The sequence below is a fragment of the Corvus kubaryi genome, unplaced genomic scaffold (genome assembly GCF_017639235.1).
Source record: "Corvus kubaryi isolate FWS band 111438036 unplaced genomic scaffold, C.kubaryi_AGA036_p1.0 136, whole genome shotgun sequence".
NCBI lineage: Eukaryota > Metazoa > Chordata > Aves > Passeriformes > Corvidae > Corvus > Corvus kubaryi.
Window position 1 is genome coordinate 11,834,996 of NW_024580670.1, and position 26,904 is coordinate 11,861,899.

General features: G+C 47.4%; 1 protein-coding gene across 3 annotated transcripts in view; it reads right to left on the reverse strand.

The window, feature by feature from the left end:
* Positions 1-26,904, reverse strand: part of NCKIPSD (NCK interacting protein with SH3 domain) — a 48,951-nt gene that overhangs the window by 21,367 nt on the left and 680 nt on the right. Inside the window, exons 1-5 of one of the 3 annotated variants that reach the window (XM_042017324.1) lie at positions 14,502-14,632; positions 8,346-8,458; positions 7,406-7,607; positions 2,891-2,978; positions 113-738 (exon numbers count right to left, since the gene is read on the reverse strand). In XM_042017324.1, the coding sequence (XP_041873258.1) occupies positions 113-738; positions 2,891-2,978; positions 7,406-7,607; positions 8,346-8,458; positions 14,502-14,540 (1,068 nt within the window). In that variant the 5' untranslated portion in view covers positions 14,541-14,632. Of the gene's footprint in view, positions 1-112; positions 739-2,890; positions 2,979-7,405; positions 7,608-8,345; positions 8,459-14,053; positions 14,078-14,501; positions 14,633-26,904 lie in introns of those variants that run through there. The other 2 variants (XM_042017338.1, XM_042017331.1) reach the window with 2 other exon arrangements.

Sequence of the window (26,904 nt, forward strand, 5' to 3'; positions counted from 1 at the left end):
TTTCCTTTGGGATCTCACTGCATTTCTCATCCCAAACATCAGGAGCTCATTGAGCTCACAACACCTTGATGCTCGGTCTGCAGCAGTCCCCACTCCAAGCCCCACACGTTACCTTACTCTCCACCACAGAGATGAGGATCTGCTCCATGATGCTGTTGGTTGCAGGGATGGAGGTCTGGATGTGGCCGATGACGATGCCGATGGCCACACGGGACAGCTCATAGCTGAGGTGGGTGTTCCTGCGCACCAGCTCGATCAGTTCGGCACCAATTGTCTTGGGCACGGAGGCCACCAGGCCACTGGGTTCTGCTGGCAGCGACTCCACCCCAGCTGCCTTCTTATCCTCCAGGCAGAGGTTGCTGAAGGCATCCAGGCTTGCAGGGGGGGCCACAGCAGTTTTCTTTACCTGAGAAGTCTTCTCCCCATCCACGTTGTGGGACCTCTGGCTCCCCCCTTCAGCTGGCGGTGCTGGGGCAGCCCTCTTGGACTGGGGAGATTTGCTGGAATCCTTTGGGGAAGTCCCATAACGGGAATGGGTCACAGAGCCGCTGTCCAAATTGCGTGTGATCGTGGTATGGACACTCCGGCTCGGGACAGGGGGTGGAGTGTTGGCAGGACTGGAGGTGGCTGTTGGGAGAGCGGTCTCGGACACAGAAGAAGCAGTGTACAAGGTATCCAGGGATGTCGTGCTTATAGAGGAGGCACTAGAAGCTGACCCAGGAATAATTTCAACAGCATCTGAAAGGGAACAATTAAACATGCCTTAGCAACAGCATCAAAGGAAAAGAGAAAAAAACCAAATTGCTACAGCACAGTCCATTAAAAGGCTCATTGTGCATGCGACCAGAGCAGTTTAACTCCTCTTCCTGCCTCACTTATCTCAAAGCAAAATTGTACCAGTTCTCTCTGGAGCATTCCCACACAATCACCTCTTTAGAAAGGGGAAAGCTACTCTGTTGAGATGAATACCCTTCAAAGGGCTTAGTGTTTTACACAGGGGGAGGGAGGGAGGGACGGACAGAACTAAGAGACAGCAAAGTCTTTTCCCCCTGGGTTAGGCTTTTTCTGCATTAAGGATGTAAGCCCTCACTTTTGAAAGACGGTGTCTCAGAACTGCAAGACACAGAAGGCTTCACACACCAGCCTGCACCTCCCTCTTGCACACACCCCACGGTTAGCACTGACAGTGAAGGAAACACTTGACTGACAACCTCTCTAGTCCCTCCCTTTCAGCACTCTCCAACACTTGATCATGAGCCCTGCAGCCCTGCTAGCACCCCCTGATTTCACTAGCCTCCACGCTATCTGCTCTACTGTATTTCTCCCCCGACCTCTAGTTTTGACTAGCTCTAGCAGTGGGAATTCCACCTTCCAAGGCAAAAAAACCATAACGAGCAAAGAGATATTAAGATTTTTCTTCCCTTTAACCTGGTCTTACATATCGTTTTGATAAATCTTATCCGTTAGTTTCTAGTGGGCAGAAATGTATCTGAGTCCTTCCCTGACTATGAAAACAATTACTTGGGCAAACAGTGGGCTACCTAGAGCTTCCCAGAAGCAGCTGGTGTTAGTGCTGGAAGAGAAGCAGCTGCACCCCATGGGGAGCCCAGTTCTCAGGGAAGGCAGTTACACACCTCCCACCCGCAAAGGAAGGAGCAGTGGGACAGATGTGAAATGCCTTTGCTGCCCCTCTGCAGGCAACTCCAACCCCTCCTGCTCCATCAGTGCTTGGAGCCCTCCACTAGTCCATCCACCAGTCCCCCAAAAGTAAACACCAGCTAGGCAGAAAAACTGGGCCCTTCCCTCCCACACAGGTTCAGCATCCCTCTTTTTCCTCCTCCTCACAGAGGATCAATTCATGAATCATAGCTCCCCCCATGCTTCATTAAATCAAAATAATGAGTTGAATGAAACTGACCTTTGTGAACTCCCACTACTCCAGTGAAAAATGGCTCAATACCATTAAGTACCATTAAGGAAGCTGGTGCTGGTCCCAGGTCTCAATTACCTGCAAATCAATAGCTCTGCCCTGCTCCACACAAGGGGACACGAGTGGGCTTGAGATGGGCTGAGTGTCACCAATGGCATCACTGTCACAGCACAGCAGAGCACTTGGGCAAGCTGGCAGCAAGTCAGCAGGATGAGCACAGCTCTGTCAGCCCAACCACGCTGAAGACGGAGAAGCTCCTGCCCTGGCCCCATGGTCCTGCTCTCAAGTGTTCCTCACTAGCTGCTCCTCTGCCTGTGGGCAGCACATAAGCAAACGTGTCCCTGGTATTCTTACTGCTCCTTACAGGCACAAGCCACTGAATTTATGGAAATCCCACCACTGTACAAAGAAAGTGCTCAACAGATTGGGAGTCAAAAGCAAGACCTGAGACTGCATTAAAAGCCAGTGAGTCCCCCTGGTGAAGTATCACACTCTTCACTGCAAGGGAACACTCCCTCTGCCTTATTGGGAGATGGCCATGGTGTCTGTGGGAGAAAAAGGATCTTAAACCACTGCAGTTGTGCACTGGCCAGACTAGCCACAGGAGCAAGCAGAGAGTTGCTCCATGGAGAGCACTATGATTCCCGGGGCCATAGGCACTGAAAGAGCAGGAGGATGCTGTACCTGGCACCCATCCACAAGCTGCTCAGACCCTCCCAAATCAGAACAGGCTTGAAGGAGTACTGGTCACCAGCTCAGGACCATTAGCATTAAAACCTACAGGAATCTAGGCTATATATATTTTACAGATATATTTGTAAGGATATAAACCATATAGGACTTCAGGAAATGGATAAGGATGCTCATCTAAGCACAAACCAGAAGCATTCAGGTCTCATGGCTGTTACACTGCCCAGTGTCCATTTCATGCCCGAGACCTGGAGAGCTGTTTGTCCTTACTTTTAATGGGAGCAGCAATCTGTGTGTTCTTGCGCTTCTCTGGAGGTGGGGGGGTGACAGGAGCAGCACGCCGGGACTGTGGCGGGATCTATAAGGAAAGATTTCAGAGCAATCAAAGGAGGTTGACAATAAAGACATTTTCTTTTACGAAGCCTTCTTTCTCGTGTGCATGTGTGGATTTGTCCTTACATCTCTCTCGTCATTTGAGGCAGTTTTCTCAGGAGGACAGATGTTAATAGGCGGCCTCCTAGAAGAACAAAGCAGCACTCAAACTGACTTCATCCCCTCCCTGTGACAGGCAAAGCAGCCCTTGTTTAATTGCTGTGTTCAGCAGCACATGGCACATACGTCGTGTAGACCTGTCAAGCATTTACTCCTTTATTCCAAATGCAATCCCACACACTTACCATGTCTCCACATTACTCTCAATAGCTCCACAGAGGCTGCAGAGTGCGTATTTACACACTCTTCTGGAGAGATCCATTACATCAGCTACAAATACCCTTGCAGACAGACAAGACCAAGGACTGGTCTTGTCCAGCATGTAAATGCTTTTTCCATGCTTTCAAAGCTATTTCTGCTCATGCAGGGAGAAAATAGGGCTTGACCCTCTGTGCAGTACTATGCTACCTATAGCAAGACGCACTGGGAGAAGCTTTGCCAGGGAGTTGCATTAACTCTCCACATCTGGGGTTTCTCCTGTAAGTCTCTTCTTCTAGGATTGCCAAACAAGCAATGTATGAGCCCCAGGCTCAGATTCCTACACTCATCTTTTCCTGTCAGATCTAAACACCATGATCACCAATATCACTTTCACCCACAATTACTCCAGGGAGGTGCAGCCTCAGGGTTAACCTCTAATCAGTAGGGCATCACTGAACACAGCAGCCAAGCTAGGTGGGAGCATGTTGCATCAATACTCCAGTCCCCACAGCCCAGCAGCTCAGGGCCAGGAGACTCTGCTTGGGACCTCTTAGGACTGCTGGGATTCAGAGCCTGCTGCCCTAAACGTGCCTCTGCTTTTATGGGATATTGCAATCGCTGTCTGGCCAAACCTCCCAGGGGAGTACAGGAAGGGAAAGGAGGTGATGGTCTGAATGCCTTGGGTCACCCAGCTTTCAACCATTTGGAATCTATAGTGACATTCAGTCCATCACAAGTGAAAATTTTCCAGGTTTGTTTAGCCCTGGAAGAAAAGTTTTTCTGTGCCCTGTCATTGCTGAATAGACCTATATGAACACCACAGAGGGCACAGATCTCTGCCACCCCACAGTGAAAATCTGAGACAGGCCCCTGAAGGGTCTCTAACTTACATAGCTCAGTAGAAGGAGAATGAAAAATGTGCTTTTTTTCCCCCAGACCCAGGAAGGGCAAAAACCTCCTCTGAAATGGGAGCAAAGATATTTCTGTAAATAAAACACCTTCAAAAGCCACTTCAAACATTCAAGACTCGATGTCAAAAGCTAAAGATGTGCTCACAGCCCACGTCTAGATCCACTAGACAAGTGAAGACACAGCAGTTTGCACAAAGACTTTTAAAAAAAGATCTCTTAGTCTCTTTCCCACCCAACACCAAATACATCCAACCTTATACCACGTCATATAAAAAGTCACTCCTTTACAAGCACCTTCAGCTGGTGAATTAGCACGAGCCACTGCTGCAGACTCCCCGCCTGCACGCCCTGCTCTTGTCAATCCACCCCACATTGTTCTCTGGGTGGAATGCTATTCGATACTTGCATATAGCTTCAAAAATGATCCGTGTCGGTCCAAAAAGAGACTGCACAGCTGAGAGACGTCAAGCAGATCAGGAGGGGTCTCTGCATTGCATGGTTGGCAGGCTGGCCCCAAATCCAGAAAGCTCAGCTGTGCTAAAAGCAGAGCCCTGTCTGCAGAGCGCTGGAGCTGACAGCACGAGTCAGAGCTGCTTGGCACAGCACGGCCACAATTACTGAGGCAGTGGGATTTAGCAGACAGGCAGGCTCAGAGCTTAGCACAGATGCATGACATTGTTTGGAGATAGCGAGGGTTGGGTCATTCTGGAGTATTGCCATGGCTTCATTAGCCCTTCCAAACTTACCACACAAGTTTAACACAGTTACCACAGGCTAGTGCTTAAATTAATAGATGTACAGCTAATGCTAGCTCAGCCCCTGCCAGTTTAGACAGCCCCACACCACAGTACAAGTGGCTGCGAGGAGAACGTGCAGCATCGCAGGAATTACCCTGTGCTTGCCCAAGCCGCATGGTCAGGAGCTGTGAGATATAACCGATGGCCATCCCCTCCCTGCACCCCATGTCCTAGCCACTGCTTGGGGCCAACAGGAGGATGTACAACATCCAAACCCCCAAAGGGAAAGGGAGAAAATATCCTCTGTGCAGCTGCCATGCACAAGCTGACCACGCAGGAGTCCTTGAAGTTCAGATCCCACCTGTCCAGAGGGGGGAAAGATGAGGGACCTTACCAAAGGTTCAGAGAAAAGCAACTGTACTCGTGTTGAAAGCCTCCCTTTCCCCAGGCCTCTATAAGGGCACGGTGAACTTCCCCAAATCCACAGATTTTACACATCTGCTTCCCTTCCTTCACCCTTTTGCAAGGACTGATAGCAGGCTGTGCTCCCTGTGCTGCTCAAAGACAAGAGCTGACTCAACCACAACACTCCCATTCCCTTCGCAACCAAGCAGGCAAAGAACATCACCACTCTGACTCCTGGGAACAAGGTTATTAGAGTAGTACCCTTTAAACAAAATAATAAAACAGTAAACCAAACTAACAATCTCCCACCCACCTCCTCCTCCAGGCAAACTCTGCCAAGCCAGACACACTGGACTGTAGCAAAGGTTTCCAGAGATGAGCATCACAAACTCACTGAGCACGCACAAATGCAGCAGACTGACTAAAATACTCCAAGAGCCCAACCTCCACTCTTGGCAGCTGGTATGGCAGCAGCCCCAGCCTCCCACCTTATGCTGACTGTGGAGGAGCTGAAGATAAGCTCAGCACAAGTGCCCTCACCAAGTACTGAAGCCAGTTCAGTCCTGGGAGCAAAGCCGCTGAGAGGAAATTTGCACTTCAAATTTTGCTTGAGTTTTCAGATACAAACACTTGAGTGCACCTGAAAATCCCAAGCAATGAAAAGCACATGCCAAGACCCTTGCTCCCCTGGAGCTAGTGAGAAAGTTTAGATTTCAGTAGGTCTCCTCTTAGGCTACTGCATAACCAGTGGAAGAAAGCAATGCTGCTTCCTCCACTTTGTATTTTCAAAGCGCACCGGAAATCCACCAACTGAGCTGTTAAAATCTCAAGGAGCCCTTTCAGCACAGGGCTAAGCTGGAAGCCCTTCAACTGCATTCTCAGTGCCACCCAGACAGAAACAGTTCTTTGTCAGCCAAGGAAATTTGTCTTCCTCCTTTTTGGCAAGCAACCAAACCACAGACCAGATAAAGACAGGGAACCAGCATGGAGAATGGGCTGTACGGTGCCCCATTTGCTCAGCCCATAATGTGCAGGCTTGAGAATGGAGCTGGTTTGACTGCCAAAGAACAAAAACGAATACTGAGGAGAAAAATGGGCTTTGTAGGAATTGCTATGTTCAGCCAGAGTAAGCCAGAGCTACCTTTCATCTCCCCAAACTCACAGTTCTTCATGTGTAAAACAAGCCTCATCTGCTAGGGAAGACAGTGTATCAGTACCTTATAAACGCAATGCCTCCAAACACTCGGCCCAGAGAGATGAAGAAAAACTACAGTGCACGTGTTCATCTGTAGGAGGAATAAAAAATCTCCATGCTCATCCTTGCTTGGCGCCTTTAGCCCTAACATCCAGCTACACCCACACAGGGAAATCTGGCACATCACTCATCCCCAACAGCCACAGCCTCCGTCCTAGGCTGCTACTTTGAAGCCTCACTGACGCCACACTGTAACCTTGGAACTGCGTGTCGCTGAGATAAAAAAAGATCTGCTCTAAATCTGATTTCCTGCAATTTCCCTTTAATTCATCATGATAAGCAACCTTCAGACAAAGCAGGATCTTTGGGGTTTTTTTGGCTTTTTGTTTTGTTTTGAGTAGTATAAATAGGCAGCTACAGCAGATAAAATGCTTAAGGACCAATGATCTTGTGCAGACATAACAAGGGAGAAATGAAGCAGTGCTGAGTGCTTGGAGGGGGCTCTGCTGCTCACGTCAAAACTGCCTTTCAAAGCATTTTCCAGGGAGCCTGCAACTCTTTTAGAAAGTTGCCAAGAGATAGTCACACAGTATAAAGTGGATTTTGCATGTTCCCATAAAACCGTGGACCCTCAAGGATTCCAAAAAGCATGACAAGTGTAAATAGCAAAGGGACTGTTCCAGATTTCTTACACCGAGACACCAACACTTTATACTGCAGTAATCCCAGGTCAGCAACACAAACACTTGATTTGTAACTTCAGCTGCAAAGGCATTTTATTCAACAGGACAAGCAATGTCACACCACCAAAGGAGGAACCTAGCAAGTGTCCAGCCACTGTTACCTGATAGAGACCTTCATCGTCCTCCTCGAACTCGGTGTTGGGGAGGCTGTGGTGTCGCTCATACCCCGTCCGGCACACCCCGTTGGGCTGCCGGGACACATCCAGGTGGTGGTCACTGGTGGACTGAGTCATAACTGTCCCCTGCGGGGTGGGAGAGTGGCTTTTACGGGACACAGTCTCCTTCCGGTGATGGATCAGTTTTCTGAAACGGAATGATGACATCAGGAAGAGCAAAGCTCAAGGGAGTGACCATGCTGCAACATTTAAATTATTTTTTAATGATTTATTGCATTTGGGCTATATATACCAGAATGGGCTGCATTACTCTGAACACCAACTCGTTTCATTAACAACTAAGGAAGCACTTCTGGGGGAGGAAGGAAGAGGCTTTGCAAGAGCCATAATTTATTCATCAGTTCACTGGAGAAAAATGCCTCTTCCTCGGGGGAGAGTCACATATTGCATTGCAAGCTTCAGAAATTGCCTGCACTTTAGAATTGCTATTCAACTGAGATTAAACCAGCATGCCTCAGCACAGAGTGCGAGGTGTCAGAGAAAACAAAAATTCTCCTCACAAGCAATTATTTGAGAACATATTAAAGACCTTGTGTCACATGCCAACAACCTCTACAATTCCTGGCTGGTAAAGCAGAGAAAATGCAGCCAGAAAGGTTTTGGATTTCTCCTCCAAGCCTACAGTGGCTGAGAATCTCCTCTTCTTGGCATGCAGAGGGATAGAGAAGCAAGGCCAAAGCTCCACTTTGCTGGACACAGTTGTCAGAAGGAGCAGCATCAGCTCAAACACTGGGAAGCTGTCTGAATGCAGCAGCACTCTGCAGCACAGGGGCTCCAATCAACAACATCCAACATCCCTCAAGGACAGAATGACACTATGACCACCCTCCATCTGCCAGCTCTCCCAGATGCCCATCATACTTACTGAAGGACATCTCTCTGCTCCAGGTTGTATTTTCCCCCATTCTTCATGGCTGCATTGTGCACAGCCTCAATGGCACGGTCAATGGACTGGAGAACCACATCCTGCTCCAGCACCTGAGAAAAAACATCCAACATGCTACTGTGCCCTTCAGCTGAGGTTCTTTTGCACCAGAGTTTATGCCAGGAGAGACCATAGTACAGTAAACTCCCAGAGTTTATGTTTGGGAAAGAAAGTCAGAGTTACAAGCACCAAAGTCCAATGATTCCTACAGGGAGACCAGAGACAAAGCTTCAGGACCATGCAGCAGCCTTGAATATTTAGCCTCCTGCAGGGAGGTTTTAGAGATCCCCCTGGAAAGCCAAGCTTATCCCAAGCCCAATTATTCCTGCTCTTACTGCCCTACTATGGAGCAAATTCACAACTGTGAATGTGACAGTTGAAATCTGGTGGCCTCCAGAGTCTATTGACTCTGGATGGGGGTTTTTTTTCTCACTATTTCTTGATGGTTTTCATACTTGGTTTGTAACTTGAAGCATCTTTTCCAAATCTCCACCCAAGCTGTCACAGTAACATCTATTTCTCCCGCCAGCCAGCTTAGCACTCATTACTGCATTAAAATAAACAGCAGCCTTGGAAGAAGAAACACCAAAGACACCACTCCCTGAGCTCACACAGGAGGCTAGAAGGGGAACAGGAAGATAAAGCAGGTTTCTATACTTGTGACACTCTAAAAGGCTATGTTTATTAACAGTTGACATGCCTTCAGGAGAAAAGACCTTTACAGGACTAAGGCAGAAGGCAAAGGACACACTGCTGAGTCTTTGACCCACAGGTCTCTCATAAGCTGCCACTGGTGCCAGCACCATCCGTTCGCTCCTGCTGCTCCAGCCTCAGCCCACGCACAAGGGGAGGAAGGGAATGCTCGGGCTCCAGTGCTCACTGCAGCTGTTTGAACACTAAATCCTCTCTTTATCTTCACTTGCTTTGGCCCCCCCTCCCTGCATCAGAGCAACTATTTATCCAGCCAAGGAGCGGCTGGATTCTCATCAAGGATGCACCTTAATTGGCCTTAGGGGGCTGCAGAGCACAGAAGGGAAGCCCTCCCCGCCAGGGCGAAAGTGCCTGCCTCCATAGCACTGGCATGCAGTTTCTGATAACATGCTATGTATTATTTATATCCTGATTAATTGCTTAACCAAATGTGAATTAACAGCTACCGCAGACTGTGGGGAAAAAACAAGGTGTGGATGGGGGGCCTCTTCTGCAATACTCAGCTTTGAAAAATGTAGGAGGGGTTTTTTTGTTAGTTTGTTTTCCCAAGAAAGACAGAGAAGAAAGCATGTGGGGAAAACTTTAAAAATAAAACCAAATTTATTAAAGTATCCGGTCAAGAACAAAACCAACACTCAGAACTCAACCTTGGGATGAAGCTCCAAGCAGCCCCATATGGCCTAGGGATATGGCCTAGGGAGCATTTTGCCACCTCTAACTACAGAACTAAGTAAGGAAACGGAGCAAAGTGTATTTGGACACATTCCAAGGGGGGTTGGAAAGAACAGCAAGTTATTTCAGAGAATTCACCTCCTTTTCTGAGAAGATAAGAGAAAATTACAGCAAGCTGCATGCTCTCTCTGGGAAAGGGGATCAGCGAAGAAGTCTCCAGCACTGCTGTCTCCAGGGGAATGCTAAGTTTTTCTGAGTGCCACAGACCCCTGCTGTCTGCACACCCCACCTGCCCTCCTGCACTCCCACATGAGTCCTCACCCCAAAATTCAACACAACTCCTGCTACAGCCTCCAAACACTGGCCCTGGTGCACTGCCTGGTCCCCTACTTGTAGTTCCTCCGCATTCACCACCACCCCTTCCAAAAACAGCCACTCTACAAGTTGCACCCCTTTGTGCAGCTTTCTCCCACGCTCCCCAGTTTTCCAGGCCTTCACCCACAAGGGTTTAAGCCCTATCTCAGTCTGATCATCCCAGGGAAGATGGCAGTGCAGAGCACTGAATCCTACTGAACAGCTCAACACCTCTGCCCTCTTCCAGAGGGCACATCAGCACAGTCCACGGGAATCCACAGGCTGGAATCATAGAATGGTTTGGGTTGGAAAGGATCTTTTAAATCTTCTAGTTCCAACCCCCCACCATGAGTAGGAATGTCACTCACTAGACCAGATTGCCCAGGGTCCTGTCCAACCTGGCCTTGAACACTTCCAGGGACAGGGCATCCATAACTTCTCTGGGCAACCTCTTCCAGTGCCTCACCACTCTCCAGTTAAAGAATTGCCCCCTAACATCCAATGTAAACCTTGCCTCTTTCAGTTTAAAACCATACCTCCCTGTCTTAGCACTACCTGCCAATGTAAAAAGTCATTGCCCATCTTTTTATAAGCTTCCTTTAAGTACTGGAGGCAATGAGGTTTCCCTAAAGCCTTCTCCAGGCTAAACAACCCCACCCTCTCAGCCTGCCTCCATAGGAGAGGTGCTCCTGAGGAGCTGCTCCCTGCTGTGCAACGCCATTTATTATGGAGAGGGTGCTTTCTTTCTGATAAAACAGCATTTTCACACTAATGCAGCAGTGCTGTGACAACTGGCTTTTAGCTGCTGTGCTCTTTCCTTTTGTTTCTGTTTCCAACCCTCTATTAACAAGGCCCTGTCAAAGGGCTGGAATAAAAAAGCAGCATTAACTTGCCACTTGCACTTTATGACATTGTTGATGCCGCTCATAAATCATCTCCCTTTGTCAGCTGAACTGGGTGGGTGCACGTTGGGTGAGGGTGAAATGGCAGGGTCTTCAGCACAGGGGCGGCCCTGCATTCTGGGTTTGTAGGACACTCAGCATTAGGGATCCCCTGCACTGTAGTCATAAAGTTAAAAAATAGAAATCAGTATCCTGGATAGATCACGTGATTCAAAGGAATCTGCACACTCCTCAGGTTAACCAAAATGGCACTGCTTTGTTTGAGGAGGATGGATGAAAAAGCACATTGCAGTTGAAATGAGCACAGATTGCAAGGGGGCAAAAGTCAGGTTTGCCAAGGTCTCACCTATGAGCTCCTTATCCCTAGGACTCAAGGGATTACGTGCTCACAGCAATTCTGGGCAGTGCCTCGCTGTACTCTCCATGCAATCTAGGGAGATCAATCACTCTGCAGGACAAGGGAATCCTGCCTGCATCCAGCACTCATTCCTGCAGATGCTGGCAGCTGGGACACAGGCAGGCAGGGGTCCTGAGCAGTACATCCAAGCATCTCACACATTCACAGGCAGCCCTGGCCACGCACAGCTCTATGGCCTGCAAAGGAGAGAGGCCACAAAGCAGCAGCAAGAGCAGAGTCCGGGAGTGCAGGCAGGAGCTGGGTGTTCCAAAGTCCTGCAGAGTCCTGTGCTGCAGTCCTGCCCCATCCCATGCTCTGGGGTACAGAGATGAAACCCTGCTCATAAGCTAAGGCTCACATGAAAGCAAGGGAATGCATGGAAAGGCCATTGCTGTACAGAGGGCTGTCAGAGGAGACGTACCAAGCAAAGCCCAGGAATTCAGCTGGATTTACTGAGGCTGCACGGTGGGGGTTGGCAGAGCCCCGAGCAACCATTGCAGCACACGAGCTGTCATCTGTGTCCTTCACCAGTTACTGGCTCGCCAGGCACAGGCACAGCCATGCCAGCCACTCTGGGCAGGCAGAGAAGGTGGCAGGGACAGGGCAGTGACAGGGCAGTGACACAGCAGTGATGGCAGTGGAAGGCACCGGCCCTTACGGCGTGAGCGCAGGGCTCTCCTCGGTCAGCACGGAGCGATGGTGCCCAGGCTGTGGCCAAGAGGCATCAACAGGACACCACCTTCTGCCCAACGTACCATGAAGATCAAAGAGTATTTGCTGAGGTATTGATAACACATTCCCACTGGTGCCTCACCCCAGAAAGGAGTGGCCGCCACCCACTCTATCAGATATTTCTGCTTTAATCAAACAAAACGCTGCAGCAGAGAAATGCTGGGCTCCGTAAGCAGCCTGTCTCCACCAGCCTGGCTACAGCCAGAGGCAGGGGAAGAGCAGAAAATGACCCTTGGTGATCACAGCCCATACTGGCTATGGGGCACTGTATCACAGAACCAGAGGTACCACCAGCACCCCACAGGCTGCTCTGTGGGAACATGGTACTGCTCAACTACAGCCTTGAATATCAGCCAGAAAACTGAATTTCTTCCTTCATAGCCTGGTGTAGGAGAAACACAGAAGCATCAATAAATCATTATTTCCTCGCTCCTTGCTAATAACCTGAGCAAACAAAGGGTCTCCCAAGAGCCTGCTGCCAATTTCCTTCCCACCCGATGAGGACAGAGCCAGACCTCAGCAGTGCCTTGGGGTGCTTTGCACACCCCAGGGTGGCTGGGGAAGGATGCCTTTCCCAGGGCCAAAGACAAGCTTTTAAGAAGTACCCTTCCAGAATGTCTTGTGGGTACCTAAGCACGGCCAACACAGGGCATGGCCCTGCAGAGGCAGGAATGCATCTACCCCCATGCCTCACACTGCTCTCATGCTCACTGTCCCAGGAGCACTCTCCCCAGAGATAGCACACCTGCACAGGATGTGTCGCACAGGCTGGTGAGAGACCCGAGCAATTCAGAAGACACTACACGTGTCTTTGTGGTACAGGCAGCACAACCTCCTCTCCTGTCCTCCGCGGGCTATCAAAAATGTTGCCTCCTCTCTTTTTGTTTTTAATCTTCCCACATGTACCACTGGTGTTGTTTAAATGCACTCACACAGAAGAACTTGCTCAACAGTCTAGAATAATCATACCTTTCAGAAAAGCATTTTCTAGACAAACAGGCTGACAGCTGCATCAGCTCAGACAGGCTGAGCCACTCTGTGTGAGTTAGGCTCCCACATTTATGAAAGTGGCCCATTAACGTATGGCAGGCTTTTCTTTGCCTCTGCAGGGGGCTGTTCCAAGCAAACATAGCACTTTTTTTCTCCTCCTGCCTCCCCATTTTTTAGTGATCAAGGGCATTTGCTCTTCTGCATGTGCAGGAATTGGTGCTCTCATGCCTGCAGCTGCCTCTGCAGCCAGAGGAGAGCCCAGGCAGGGCTGCTCATCTTCACCCTCATCTCATTGCCCCAGCTTTCACAACACAACAACAAAGGACAGACAAAGTTTTGTCTCCAGTGACAGCTCAGTTTTCACGCAGCTGCACTGACACAGACCACTGGTGAAATTAGTATATCTATCCCACTGGCATACACAGGCACAGGCTGGTTCTTTGTTACTCAAATCAGAGAGGAACACCACCTCTTAGGTCACATGCCCTTCACCCCCAGTCACCACCAGACTGTCTGCATGCTTATTCCTTCCAGATTGAAATGATCACGGCATCAATTTACAAAAATCAACTATCCTTTGTCTGCGGCAGAGTGATGTGCCAGATCAGAGTTCCCCCTTCAGGACCACACAGCTCAAACAAATGGGCTGAATTTTGGTTTTTTGCATTGCTGAGGAAAATTCAGCTCCTTTCCCTTCCTGTTTTTGCAGCCCAAACCAGAAATTTTTAGTCTCCAGGCAGCTGGCTAAGAGAGACGCATTAACTTATTCTTGCCGGCATGAAGATATTGTGCCTGGCGGCACTTAAAAACACACAATAAAAGCACGAGTGAAACAATGGGCAACTGCCCTGGTTATTGAGCAAATAAGATGAGAAAAGCTCCAAACAAACCTGCAGCATCTCTGACTCGCTAGCGAGAAAACAAAGACATGGCTGAGCTCTTCTGACAAAGAGGCAGCCCAGAAGGAGCCCAGGAATTCCTGCTGATCTGCTAGAGTGTGTTTCTCACGGATCGGTGTTTTTCCACTGTGCACTGACAGCAGCCGCTCCAGCAGACAAGCCGGCACAAATGGGAAATGAAAAGAAAGGATAGGCAGGGAAAGGGCTTAAGCTGTGCAAATCACGCTAAAGCAAAAGCCAGAGCTCCTGGCGAAGAGATACACTAACTAGGGACAGCACAGGCACAAGAGGCATTTGGAACAAACAGAACCCTGAAGGCAGCAGAGAGATGCACAGCAAGCAAACCTCAACCAATTTCTCTCCCGAAAGCACGAAGTCTCGGAGTCAGGGAGAAGGGGGCAGAGACAGGCTGAGGGACAACAGAATGCATGCAACACACCACTGCATGCTTGTACTTCCTGAGGTGGAAATGCTTCATCCTGGGTCTCTCCAGCCATGCTCAGACCCTGTTAACTGGCCACGATGACCAGAATCGGCCACTGATTCCTTCCTCTCGTAATTTTGCACTCTCCAGTAACCAGAACACATCTCATGCCAAAACACTCTAAGAGGATAAAAGCAGAGATAGAAATTTTTAAAAGAAAATAATCAACACATACTTACATATCTTGCTGCTCCCTGCTGCCTTAATTCTTACTGCTCTCAGTGCTTCAGGGGACTTCCCTGGCTCAGCCTGCCCCAGGTGCACAGCTGCCAGACAACAAAGCTGCCCCTCTCTTTAGGATCACCTGTTCAGCATCATTTTGGCACAAAATTGTCAAGCCAAGTCAATATCTGATATGATCAACGTGGCACCTGTGCAGGGAAAATTTACATTTCTACTGATACATACATAAACATTAAGTGTATATACATACACATACTAGAGTTATCATCTACGCTGAAAAAGAAAACAGTAGATAGCATCTGCTTTAATGAAAACTCAAGATTATGAACCAGGATGTATCAAGGTGGGAGGAAACATACTGCAGGGCAGCACTAGAAGTATACCAAGACTTTTGACATATTAGCATTTAAAGTTGAAAAAAGCCCAACAAAAGGGGCTCACTGAGATTCAGCACAGCTTCAAGATCACTTGGACACAATTAGCACAGGTCTATAAGAAAGCCCCTGTATTAATTAAAAATGCAACTAATTTCTAAGTTTCCAGAGTGCTGGGAAGAGTAAGGTGCTAATCTCAGCCCACCTTTGTTTTGATGGAGTTGGCAAAAACATGGATGTGGGATGAATATCCAGCCACAGAAACTCTTTTTGCAGTTAATCAGGTTGGCCAAGTGCTGCCAGACAAGGAGCAAGGTCAGAGCCCAGAGGAAAGAACAAGACTGGAAAACTCTGCAAGTCCTGGCTCTTCTCCTGGCATTCAAAGAGGAAGGCTCAGTTTCCCCCCACAATCTACTTCCATAGCAGAGATTGTAGCAAAATGCCAGAAAGGTGGCAGTTATATAAAATGTAGGATGAAAAAATGCAAATTTCTACTATGATCAAGAGAACTCTTTCCCTTGCCATTCACCCCTGCCTTGGAGCACATTCCAGTACATGAGGATCACGTGAGTAAAGGCTCCAGGGGTCAAGCAGGAAAAAATTGCAATTAAGTAGTCAATTCAACTGATGCCCAAAGACAGATGCAGAAGAGCCTGTATGTACATGTTAACCAAAAGGGACTTTCCTCCTGCATGCCATAGACTGGCACTGATGTAACACCTCGCAGTTGCATGTTTGAGAAAGATATAATAACTTGTGATTCATCTTGCACAGGAATTTATGATTTATCAGCTTTTCTTCCCAAATCCTCCCTGTCCCATGATCAGCACTCTGGCAAGAGTCAGAAGGCAGCACACTGGAGTTATGATGTGCTTTGGGCATAAAAACTTAAAACCATGGGTAACTTATAGTGTCTCTTATACAGACAGAAAATGGGGGAATGAAAAATTAATTGGACCTGCTGTTTCAGTCCCAGTGAACATGGGAAGACAGACCTGGCAACAGGCACAGGTGTACAACCCAGGAACATCGGCCAAGCAAGAAGGAGAAGGGGCAAGGAGGGTGCACAGGTCGCTGTTCAAGGAAGTGCAGAGCCGGTGGGCTTGGCACGATGATTCAAATTTGCCACACAGAGAACAAGTGCCGCTTTCTGGTATCTGCTGGATGAACAGCCATATGTACTTCATTAAAGCCATTAATGAGGGAAAAGAGCTTCCATCCTCAAGGGGCAAACACAGAAAAGTCATCAGCTAGTTTTAGTCCTGGACAGTTGTAAATTGCACAAAATTGTAAACCAGACATGAATCCCCAAGATCTTTCCAGCAGCACCAGGATCAAAGTTTCCAGGCCTGACACAGCCGAGGCTCTTTCCTGCTAAGCTGTCACTGTGAGATGAAAACCTGTCTTGCATTACCGTGAGCAAACCTGAGAGAAGCCCTGGAAAGTTCTCCCCAAAGATCATTCTAGTTAGGAGGATCAAAGGCAGCTTGCTGCTGCAGGATCAGTTAACAGTCTGGATAGAGAAGAATTTTTCTGTGTTTTGGACTCTACATGCAGAATAAGCATTGCTTCCTCTGCCATGAAGGGACACAGTTCCCCTGCACACCCAAAATAAAGCCAGCAGGGCAGGATCAGAACACACTAACTCATAGAAAAAACCCAGTGTTTTCCTCTGTGATGAGCACTTCCCTTTTACTGGTGCATCCTACCTGAAACTCAACTTACTGTATCATGTGATCAGATCACATGTGTGACCTCCTCTGAAATAAAATGATCCCCAGTTCACCATATGGAAAAACCTGAGTATTTTTTTCCAGGAGTAGAACTGCGCCAAGCAAACACAGAAAGGGGTTTATGGTGCCCCTCTGCTCAAAGAGAGCAACTCCACATTCTCATGGAGCAAAACTCATTCCAAGGCAAAGGGATCACTTGCCAGCAGTACGCTTACTACCATCCCTACACACAACTCCTAAGCACAAAAGATAAACCAAGGTCCTTAAGAACTTCTCCACTAATGGTGTTTCAGGCCAGGGACCCAAGAGAGCAAGCATATTTACAAGGTTTCTCCAAAGCAGGTGCCCATATAATATTCCCACAACACAGATCTCACAAGCAACTTCTCTCCACAGCCCCCTCTGGGTCACAGGCACAAAGATTTGAAACGCCAGTACTGGGAAACCCCAGGATACCCAACCACCTTCTCCCCAGTATTTTCAAGCTGTACTGACCAGCTCCCACCAGTGTGGAGGAAACACAGCTCCTCTTTGGTGGGGACGTATTTCCCAACATGGGAATCCCAAACAAGTTCTCCACCCAAGCAGAACAGCATGTCCAGACCCAGCAGCATTCTTCCAGCTGCCAGGATCCTTCATGACTTTAGCCTGGTACAAACTACTCATTCAGGCATTTAAACAGCGTGACAAACAGACTCCCAGCAAAAGATAAGCTTCACATGCTCATTTGATTTCAGGTGGGCCAGAGTGAAGCTAAGGCAAGAAGGAATATCCTTTGAAAGAGGATCCCCTGCCATGGGTTTTGGTAGCTGTATATTTTAACATGTTCAGAGTAGCACTATGGAACAGGGGATGTTATTCATGCTTTTGGCTTATCAGTGCCAACACAAGAATTGCACAGAGTTAGGTGTGCCAGCTAATTATAGCAAAGCCATTTAAAGACTGTTGAGAGTGCAGGTGCAGGGCAGCAAGAGAGGGGTATCAGAGGGGCTGAAATACTCCATACATGCTGCACTGTCAAGAGGGAGATCATGCTAATTGGTCACAGACAAAATACCCAAGTGTGCACACATCCTTGTTAGCTGAGAGCTGCTTCTGCAAGCACGTTTATTCTTGGTAAAGTGGATATTTCTGCTGATGTTTCTGTTCCTGATTCTCACCAAATCCAGCAAGTCAACACAATCGAGCTTTATTGGGACAATGATAAAACTAAAGCAAATTCATACCCCAAAACCAATGAAGATGCAAGTGAGATATACAGCAGTGTCTTACACTGTTATATGTGTGATCATAAAGACAACAGCACAAGCCAAAATAAACCCCAGAAAATTGTGAACTATAGCTCCTGCAGTTGTTTTTGATGGCAGACAGCAGAACACTATTTTTCTGTGCTGCAAAACTTCGACAGACTGACAGTTTCCATTGACCTACAAAAGTAGCTTGAGAATTGCAAGTTTAGCTCTGTTTATCAAAGGAATGAGGCTAACTTACAGTTACTTCCAGATTCAGTTCAAGAACAAATTCTGGGGTTTGTTTAGTGGGCTTTCTTACCTTAAAAAAAGATTAAAGGGTTCAACTGGATTTGCTGACATTTCACCATAAGGAAGTAAGAGGTGAGTCATGGAAGAAAAGCAATTCATTAGTGTCCCACACTACCTGCAGGAGAAAACCAGCCTCTGCTTTAGCTGCAACTTATAATCCCATCTCCTTTCGCAGCTTAAAGTGGCACAGGCTCCCCAAAAAACAAAAAGAAATGGGGACAGGAGGGGAATGTCCTCTTAGGACATTGTGCTTCAGGCAGCAATACAGCCATAATCCTGTTTTCCTCACTTCCTGAGGCAGTGAGCCAAAAACTTGCGTTTGTTAGATCGTTCATTTCCCATGTGCAAAAGTTGCTCCAAGCTCCCATGGCTCATTACAGGATCGATTTCTTGCATCTGCTGCTTCACATGCCACATTCACCTGTGTCATCCCTCATCTCACTCAGTAGCATCAGCGAGAGCAAACCACTGTATTTCAGGAAATCTTCCCTGCCCATATCACATGGGACAAATCCTGCAGGAATGGAGATGGCCAGGACTCAGCTCACCTCCTCCATGGAGGTCTGGAGCTGCCTAAAAGCAAGCAAAGGGTGACAGTAACTCTGAAGCTGCATGGTTTGCACAATTCATGTACACGTTTTCTCTCTCCCTCTAAACTCTTCCAGGTCAGGGCTGATCACCCTTCACCACTCCTAACTCCCTTCAGCCCAGCCATGAGGTTTGTGTGGTCCTCCACATCCAAACATTGCCAACAGGGTATTTTGTTGAGAGAACTTTTATGCTCATTCATTAACAGAATATGAATAGTATTTAAAAGTTTTTAAAGTGACTGGAGCTCAATATGATTTTGAGATCTCAAGCTTGAGAATACAGCCAGTTCACATGTGTTCATGCATGTAGAAGGCTCAGATGCTGTCCCAAGTCACTGGGCAATGCTTCAAAGGCAGCCCAAGACCACAGGCAAGATGATGCTTCCCAAAACTGGGTGTTGGAGGGGTTTCTTTTCATCTCTGATATAAAAAAATTATACTGTGCAGGTCCCTTGATAACAACTGCACAATTATTTCAATGCTGCTGCTGCTATCTCGTCATCAAGCTAATGGAAGACAGACACATGAAATTTATTTAAAAAAACAAACTAAAAGGGGTGCATTTTACAGTTTAAGTCAATTAAGCTGATTCTAGGGCAAAAACTTCATTATTTAGAACTCAGTACTTCAATGGACATTGTTTTTTTGATGTCAAATGGAAAAAGCCTTCATCTATAAACACTTTGATTTGGCCAGGCTCAGGGAAGTCCCTAAGTTTCTGCAGTAAGTAGGTAATGAAATTTTATGCTCATCATTCTTACTTGAGGTGCTGGGATTTCATGCAATTATTCTTTTAACATGCTAAAAATGTGGACTTTCCTGATACTTGAGCTTCTCCCCAAATATTCCCCAGGGATAGCTAAGCCTGAACACAGATGGAAAGGGCCCATGGACCTGCTTTCTGGCAGGTCACTTGGATGCAAATCATTGTTCATACCATGGTCAGGCCATCCCCCTGCAAACACACATCCTTTACTCAGGAAAAGGAAAAAGGGAATCTGGAAAGGCACAGAATTCACTGAGTTTACACAAAAAGGAATTGTCACCACATCATATTCAGAAGCCACGAAGGTTTGCATTTGTCTGCTCAGTGGAGAGATTAAACTTGATGTCTCTAGGCAGCCATCTGTTTTCCACAGGAGCTGCCCTGCTTCTCATTGCAGCACATGGACACTGACTAAACTCTGCTGACAGAGAGCCCTCCACCCCAAAAACCTGTCCAACTACTTCCATCCCCCAGGTGGGAGTGGGTGAAAAGCACCTGTGTGGTCCATCAAGGCTTTCTTCCCACCTCCAGAGAAAGAGGATGAAACTCAGAGGCTGAGCTCAGCCTCCTGGCCACTGAGCTCAAGAGCAGTGGAGGGGGAGCAGGCAGCAGGAACAGTGGGAGGTGACACCCCAGCTACATTAGCAGCTGTGGAGGTATGGCCCCAGGCACAAACCCCATGGACAGGCATTCAAGACCTTTTCATCAAGACATCATCCCAGCAATTCCCGCCTCCTTGTGGGTGAGTGTCTATTTTTGCAGCTCTTGCCTCATCTTCTTCCTCAACCCTTCGTTTTTTATTCAATATAATAGAAGGTTTGGAGCTGGGGCCTGCCCTCAGGTTTCCATACTACAAGGCACTGTCCCTACACGTACTACAAAAACCCCAAGAAATAATTAATAGTTATTACTTAGAAAAGATCTAATCTGAACTTGAAACTAGTGATTTAGCAAGAAACGACCCAAAGCCTGGAATTATCTAGCATGCCTAGTCCAACAGCTTGATTTATTTTTTTAATTTTTTAATTATAACTCTTGAGCAGCTGAACAAACTAAAATATCAGCCTATGGTGGCATTTCCAGATCACAGAGAAAATCAACACCTTGCAGACCACTTTCACACACACCACCCCAACCTGAGCAGGCAAGGGGAACAAAGCAGCACAGATGGGACCCCCCCCCATTGGCATGACAGGAGATCCCTATTCAAAAGCACATCCCACTAGCATGAAAGGCAGCCTGAGTCAGAGGAATGGGCTCACTGCACTTGGAGCTGGGTGACACTGCCCTTTTAGCTGGTCCAAATGGACAGGAGGAAGGACACGGGCTTCACAAGAAGCAAGCAGCTTCCAAGGAGGAAAGGAGTGACAACTTCTTCTAAACAACTTCAACAGGCAAGCAAATAACCAGGAAAAACAAACCCGTGGACTTCCCACCTCACTCTAAAAAGCACACCCTGACAAAATCTTACTTCCCCTTCTTGCCTAAGCCTCATGCTAAAAGAGGACAAGTTTTAATTCTTTGTTCCCTTGCAAGGGAAGCAAACAGCTCTGGCATGCAAGCTCTGCATTGCAGGGCATGAACAGATGATCTCACAGGAAGCTGAGCCTCCTCTCCCAAGGTGGTGGGTTTTGTCTTTTGAACAAGTCTATTTGCCCGTTAGCACTGACAGAGCTTTCCCCAGAAGAGTGCTCAGTATTCCCGTGGTAAGAACACAATGGGGGCTGAAGGGGAGCAGAGACAAACAGATGCAGTCATGAATCGTGCCCTCTGTTCCACTTCTCACATGACAAGCTTCAAAACTCTGGTTTTAAAATCAAAGGTTTTGCCATGTGATAAAGTCAAGACAAATTAGGTTTGACAAGACCCTCTCTTAAAGGTCAAAATTTTATTTGTGAGCCACTGGCTGGGGAAGCAAAGTGATGCTCCTCCAGAAGCAGGACCAGGACCCACAATTCCTGCTGCGACTCAGACCTGAGGCAATGAGGTCACTCAGGGTCCACAGAAAGAATTTCCAGTGGATTGCCATTTCAAATGAGAACTTTTTCTCTAAATACAACATGCATTTTTCAGATCCAGATGCCAACTCACAGAAAAAGCACGAACTGGGGTCCTCCAAGAGGGCCAGCACCCACTTCTCTCTGGAGAGTGTCAGCCCTGGAAACAAGTCCTCCTTCCCACCAGAAGCTGGCACCCATCACACAGCAGTCTGCACACAGAGCAACAGCAACTCTGGGAGGCAGCAATCACCAGCCCTGCAGGACCAACTGATTCCCCAGTCCAACAACAAACACTTCCAGCCCTCACAACCCCTGCAAGTCTGCACACAAATACACTTCTTTAGTGAAATAAATTTAGCCAACTTTTACTGATATGGCCAAGATGAAAGCCTCAATTTAAGGCTTTGTCTCAGGAAGAAATACAATGCACATGCATTTTAATTTAAAAATCTCTGCACACAGAGCTCTGTTAGAACCTGTGGCTTGTAAAATTTTGGTTATGGCAGTGGCCATGTAGAATGTTAGTATCTGTGAAGTCTAATTTTCTTGCAGACCATCTAATGCTACAGTTGCATACTAAGGCTGCTTGTATTTCCCTCCTTATAAAAACCCTTCTGGAATTCATCCTTCTTCCAATACCCAGGCTGACAGCTCACACCATGAATACATAATCCTGTCTGGGAATGACAAAGTTTAAATTGTTCATGAAGGGAGTAAATCTGGGATGCACTTATAAATTCTGTTTGTTTTTATGTACATCTGAACTACAAAATGAACAAAATAGAAAGGCGGCTGCTTCTGTTCCAGAACCAGAGCTCTCCTCAACAGACAGGTTCAGCTGTTTTCTATGTTTCAACCACTGACAGATGTAAATATCCACTTTACACCGTGGGATTTGACCTCCCCCATGGGCATTAATGTGCCCAAGGCCTTGCAAGGGATCTTCTTAGGTCAGCCAGTTACCATGATATAGTCTGCTTTTGTCAAAGCCTTTCCTAGTTTACAGGCTGTTCTGAGCATGGAGGTTACTCTTCCTTGCAAGGAGGAGGACTCTTCACATCGTCTTCCCATCATCACTAACAGAGCCCATTTTTCTCCAAGGACAAGCAACATGAATTCCTCCCCGCTCTTCAGTGTCTTGCTCCCTCTGTACTTCACACAGAGCAACAATCACAAGAAAATCAATTTCCATGAACTTTCTAGTTTATTGGTTTCATATTTCTTTCAATACAAATCTCTCCTCCTCTGTTTTTTTTCTGATGAGATGCTGGAAATCCTCAAAAGAAACACAAGAGTGGGATTGTGAGAAGTGATGCAGAAACACAAACACAGAGCAGGATGCTCCTAGTTCAAAGATGGCAGTTCTTCACTGTGCAATAAGAAGCCCATCATCATCCAGATGCAAACAAGGAAAGAAAGTCTAGCCATCTTCTTCTGATGAAAAGCATTCAAAAATCATACAGTAGGCAAAAAAAATTACAGATTTGATCAGTAAAATTGCAAGGTAACAGCAGGTGATCACCTGTGCATCACTGAAATGCTCACCAGCCCAGCACTAGAAAGCAGGGGTGCAAATGACCTGGCAGACACTGTGACCCCGCAGGGAAGCTGGGAACCAATCTGTGTCTGTCTGCTCTGGCCAAGAGCCTCTCTGAAGGCTGAGAAGAAAATGGCACACTTCTTCTTTCCAGTCTGCCCCCTCACCTTGCCCCTCCTCCAAGGTAAATAGAGCTGCAGTCACATTGCTCAGGAGTGGACATGGACTCTCAGACATGTCCCTACTGCCTGCTCACTTCCAACCAAAGCAGCCTTCATGTTGTTCAACCCTGAAACAGGCTTAATATTTCCAGCCCACTGGAGCTATCCATGCATCCACCAGTGTCACTCCACCCATGACACAGGAGAGATAAGACCATGCCACCAATGCTGCTCATACATGGATGTCCAGGCCACAAAGGCAAATTTTATCTGATACCAAAAAACCTAATTATTTTTAATTGGAGTAGAAGTGAGAAGAACATGTCTTCACAGCCAAGGCTAAAGATCATTACCGTAGCTCAACTTTAATCATTCTGGACCGTGAAAGATTGTAGAACTTCTGGCTAAAATTTCAAGTGTTTAGCTACAGTAATTAGAAATGGTTATAATTCCCCTGACTGTGTAATTTAGTCTCAAGAATAAAACTTCATCTCAAAGCACGAGCAGCTCTGACACAACAGTATCTCTGCTACAGTGAGAGCCCAGAGAAAAATGCTTCATTCTTTCACTTTCTCGCATGTGTCAAGAAATGCAGCCTCAGCTGCAAAGCGTACCAGCTGGTTATTCTCCAAAATAAAACTTTATTTTTAGCCTAAGCACTTACTCAGGATCTGTGTGAGTATTGCGATTAAGCTCTCACGCCCATTGAAAGCTCTGTCAAACCTGCAGCAGATGACAAATAATGCTGCAGGCTCCAGCACAGGGGACAGTCCGTACAATATCTGTACAATCATCACCTGTTCAGGAACAATGAGAGCAACTCTGCCAAGGGTCAGGAGCACCAAGTTTAAAGATGGATTTTATGTAGATGGAGGAAGAGACTCTTACAGCAAACAATTGCCAAAGCTCAGTTTCCAGAAAGCCTAGAGAGATTGTAGTATCTCCCTCTCTGGAGACATTCAAAACCCACCTGGACACATTCTTGTGTCACATGCTCCAGGTGGCCCTGCCTTGGCAGGGAGTTGGACTGGATGATCTCCAGAGGTCCCTTCCAACCCAAACCATTCTGTTACTGACAACGTACAACCAGCTGGGGAGTTGGAACTAGATGCTCTTTGAAGTCCCTCCCAGCCCAAGCTATTCTGTGATTCTGTCTGTGTTCCACAACCATCATTGTCTCCATGGCAGTGTGGAAGGTTTGACAGTACCTGAGCTGCCACAGTGATCCTACACAGCACCAGCCTCGGCACGTGCTGTTCCATCCCCGAACCAATGCACGTGCGATCCTGGCAGAGAAGCAACACCATTAGAAACAAGGAGTTTTCCAGCAAGCCAGTGAACTGAATTAACTGTGAGTGGGGCTGACAAGAGCAAAAGCAGCTCAGGGAAGGCTGGACAGCAAGGCTGGGTGTAGGATGTGGGATCAGGCTGGAGGAGTGGCCATGAGCTGTCAGACCCACACTCTGAGCCCTGACATGCCCTGGTCTGCAAGGAAACGCGGCTCCTACAGTACCTCACTCTGCACCACACAGTTCCAGTCCTGAACCCTGGTCAATGCTACAACACAAAACAGGACAGAACGGTTTGGGCAAACAGAGAGTGCTCAAATTTCACTCCGTCACAGAAACCTCTCTTTGCAGCTGGGGAGGTGACACACTCCTGTGCCTGCCTGGCCAGGACTACCTGTACTCTGCCGCTATGCACTTGCTCGTGCTGCAGGAGAATTTTAAGTTGTTGCTAGGCTGCACAAAGCAGTCTCTTATTTTTATCACATGCCTGTTTATTCTTGTAAAAAAAGATACTGCAAACAGCAATCCAAGGCATCCTCAAAATGCTTGTTGTACTCTTTGCTTCACTCCATGTTCTCACCAGACAGTCCAAAGCTTCTTGGCCATCAGCATACACATCTTTGCACCCAGACCGACCTTTTCTTGCTCCTCCAGAGATACTATGTGAAAGTGTGAACAGATTCAAAATCCACGTTACAAACAATTCTTCAGTTATTCAAAATAAATTTAAGGTAATTTTGAAAAGATTATTAATTGTCATTTCAAAGCTATTTCCTAATGGCTTAATACAGCTGAGCAGCTGATTTGTAGCAGCCAGCAGGCTAAACCATTCCCACTTCATCGGGAAACATCCCCCTGCGACTTAGCACTTATTTTTGCACCCCTGACATTTACCGATACAGCATTTTAAAGCTGCCATTCCCCTCCTCGGCATGTAATGTTAACACTTCCATTGACAGGGCATGCAGCCTGGGTCAGTGCAGACATGAGACAAGACAAGATCAGTCATGGTGCCTGGTGAAGCTGAGAGCTGAAGCAGCCCTGCTGCTTCCGGACGTGGGTCCCACAGCAGAAGCAAACCACCACAGCCAGCCCCTGCCCTGCCAAGAGCAGAGCAGATCAGCTTTCCTGACAGGCCAAGTGTCACCCACAGCTCAGCATTCTCCAGGACAACCACTCACTCTGTGCTCCTGGTGCTGCTGTGCTACAGCCTGAAATCTTCATCCAGAGCTGGAGTAACTCCACACTCCCATAACAAAATCCCATGTTCCATCATAATAATAGCAACATATGCATATTTATCCCACAGAAAGGAATGTTATTATTTGTTAGACAAGGCATTTGTCCCTTCCTGACACTGAGTGAACCTCCTGTGCCTAAGCAAGCTTTCCAAATTGAATCTTTTACAGCTGCACATAAAGCTTTGAAAAGCCTGTCTTCTGGAGTGACTGACTGACTCCAGAGGACACCCTAAGCTCCATTTTAATATCCACATTTTTCTGCCACTCATATATCACTTAAGTGTCAGCACACAGCTGGAGACAAAAGACCAACCTCATGCTGATGGGCACCTTGCTGTTCAATAGGGAAGCCTGGAACTTGAGATGACAGCTTTGCTGCAGCAGTATTCACCTGGCATTTGATATTAGCACATTTCTCGCTCCACCAGTAGCTGGAGGCAATTACCCTTGTGCTGTCACTGGCACAGTGCTAGGTACATGTTTTCACTTGTCTGGCAGCAGCACCCACACCCCCCACGTACACAACTTTGCTGGGCACCGTCGTGCCTGCTGGCATCGTGGCCACCTGAGATCTCCACCATGGGCATGCAGAGCCAGAGCTAAGCCACATGTGAGGCCAGTGTTTCAACAAGCAACTCGCTCTGTGTGCGGTCCACAAGCTGCCCCATTCAGCAGCACAGCCCGGTCCTCCCCTCTCGCTGCTTGATGGCCTCAGCATCTATCCCCAGAATGGCACTCGGCTTGACATGACTCTTAATAACCCAAACAGGAGCTAAAAGAGAACTACAGAAGAGTAAAATCAGCAGGAATATCAGCTGAAGTTGGGCGTTTCTAATTGACTCAAATTAACTTCACATCACACACACCTTCTGGTGCTCTGGTTGGGCCCCAACTTGTTTCTTAGGGGCATTCTAGGAAGGATTTGTTGGTGGAGCTTTTACCC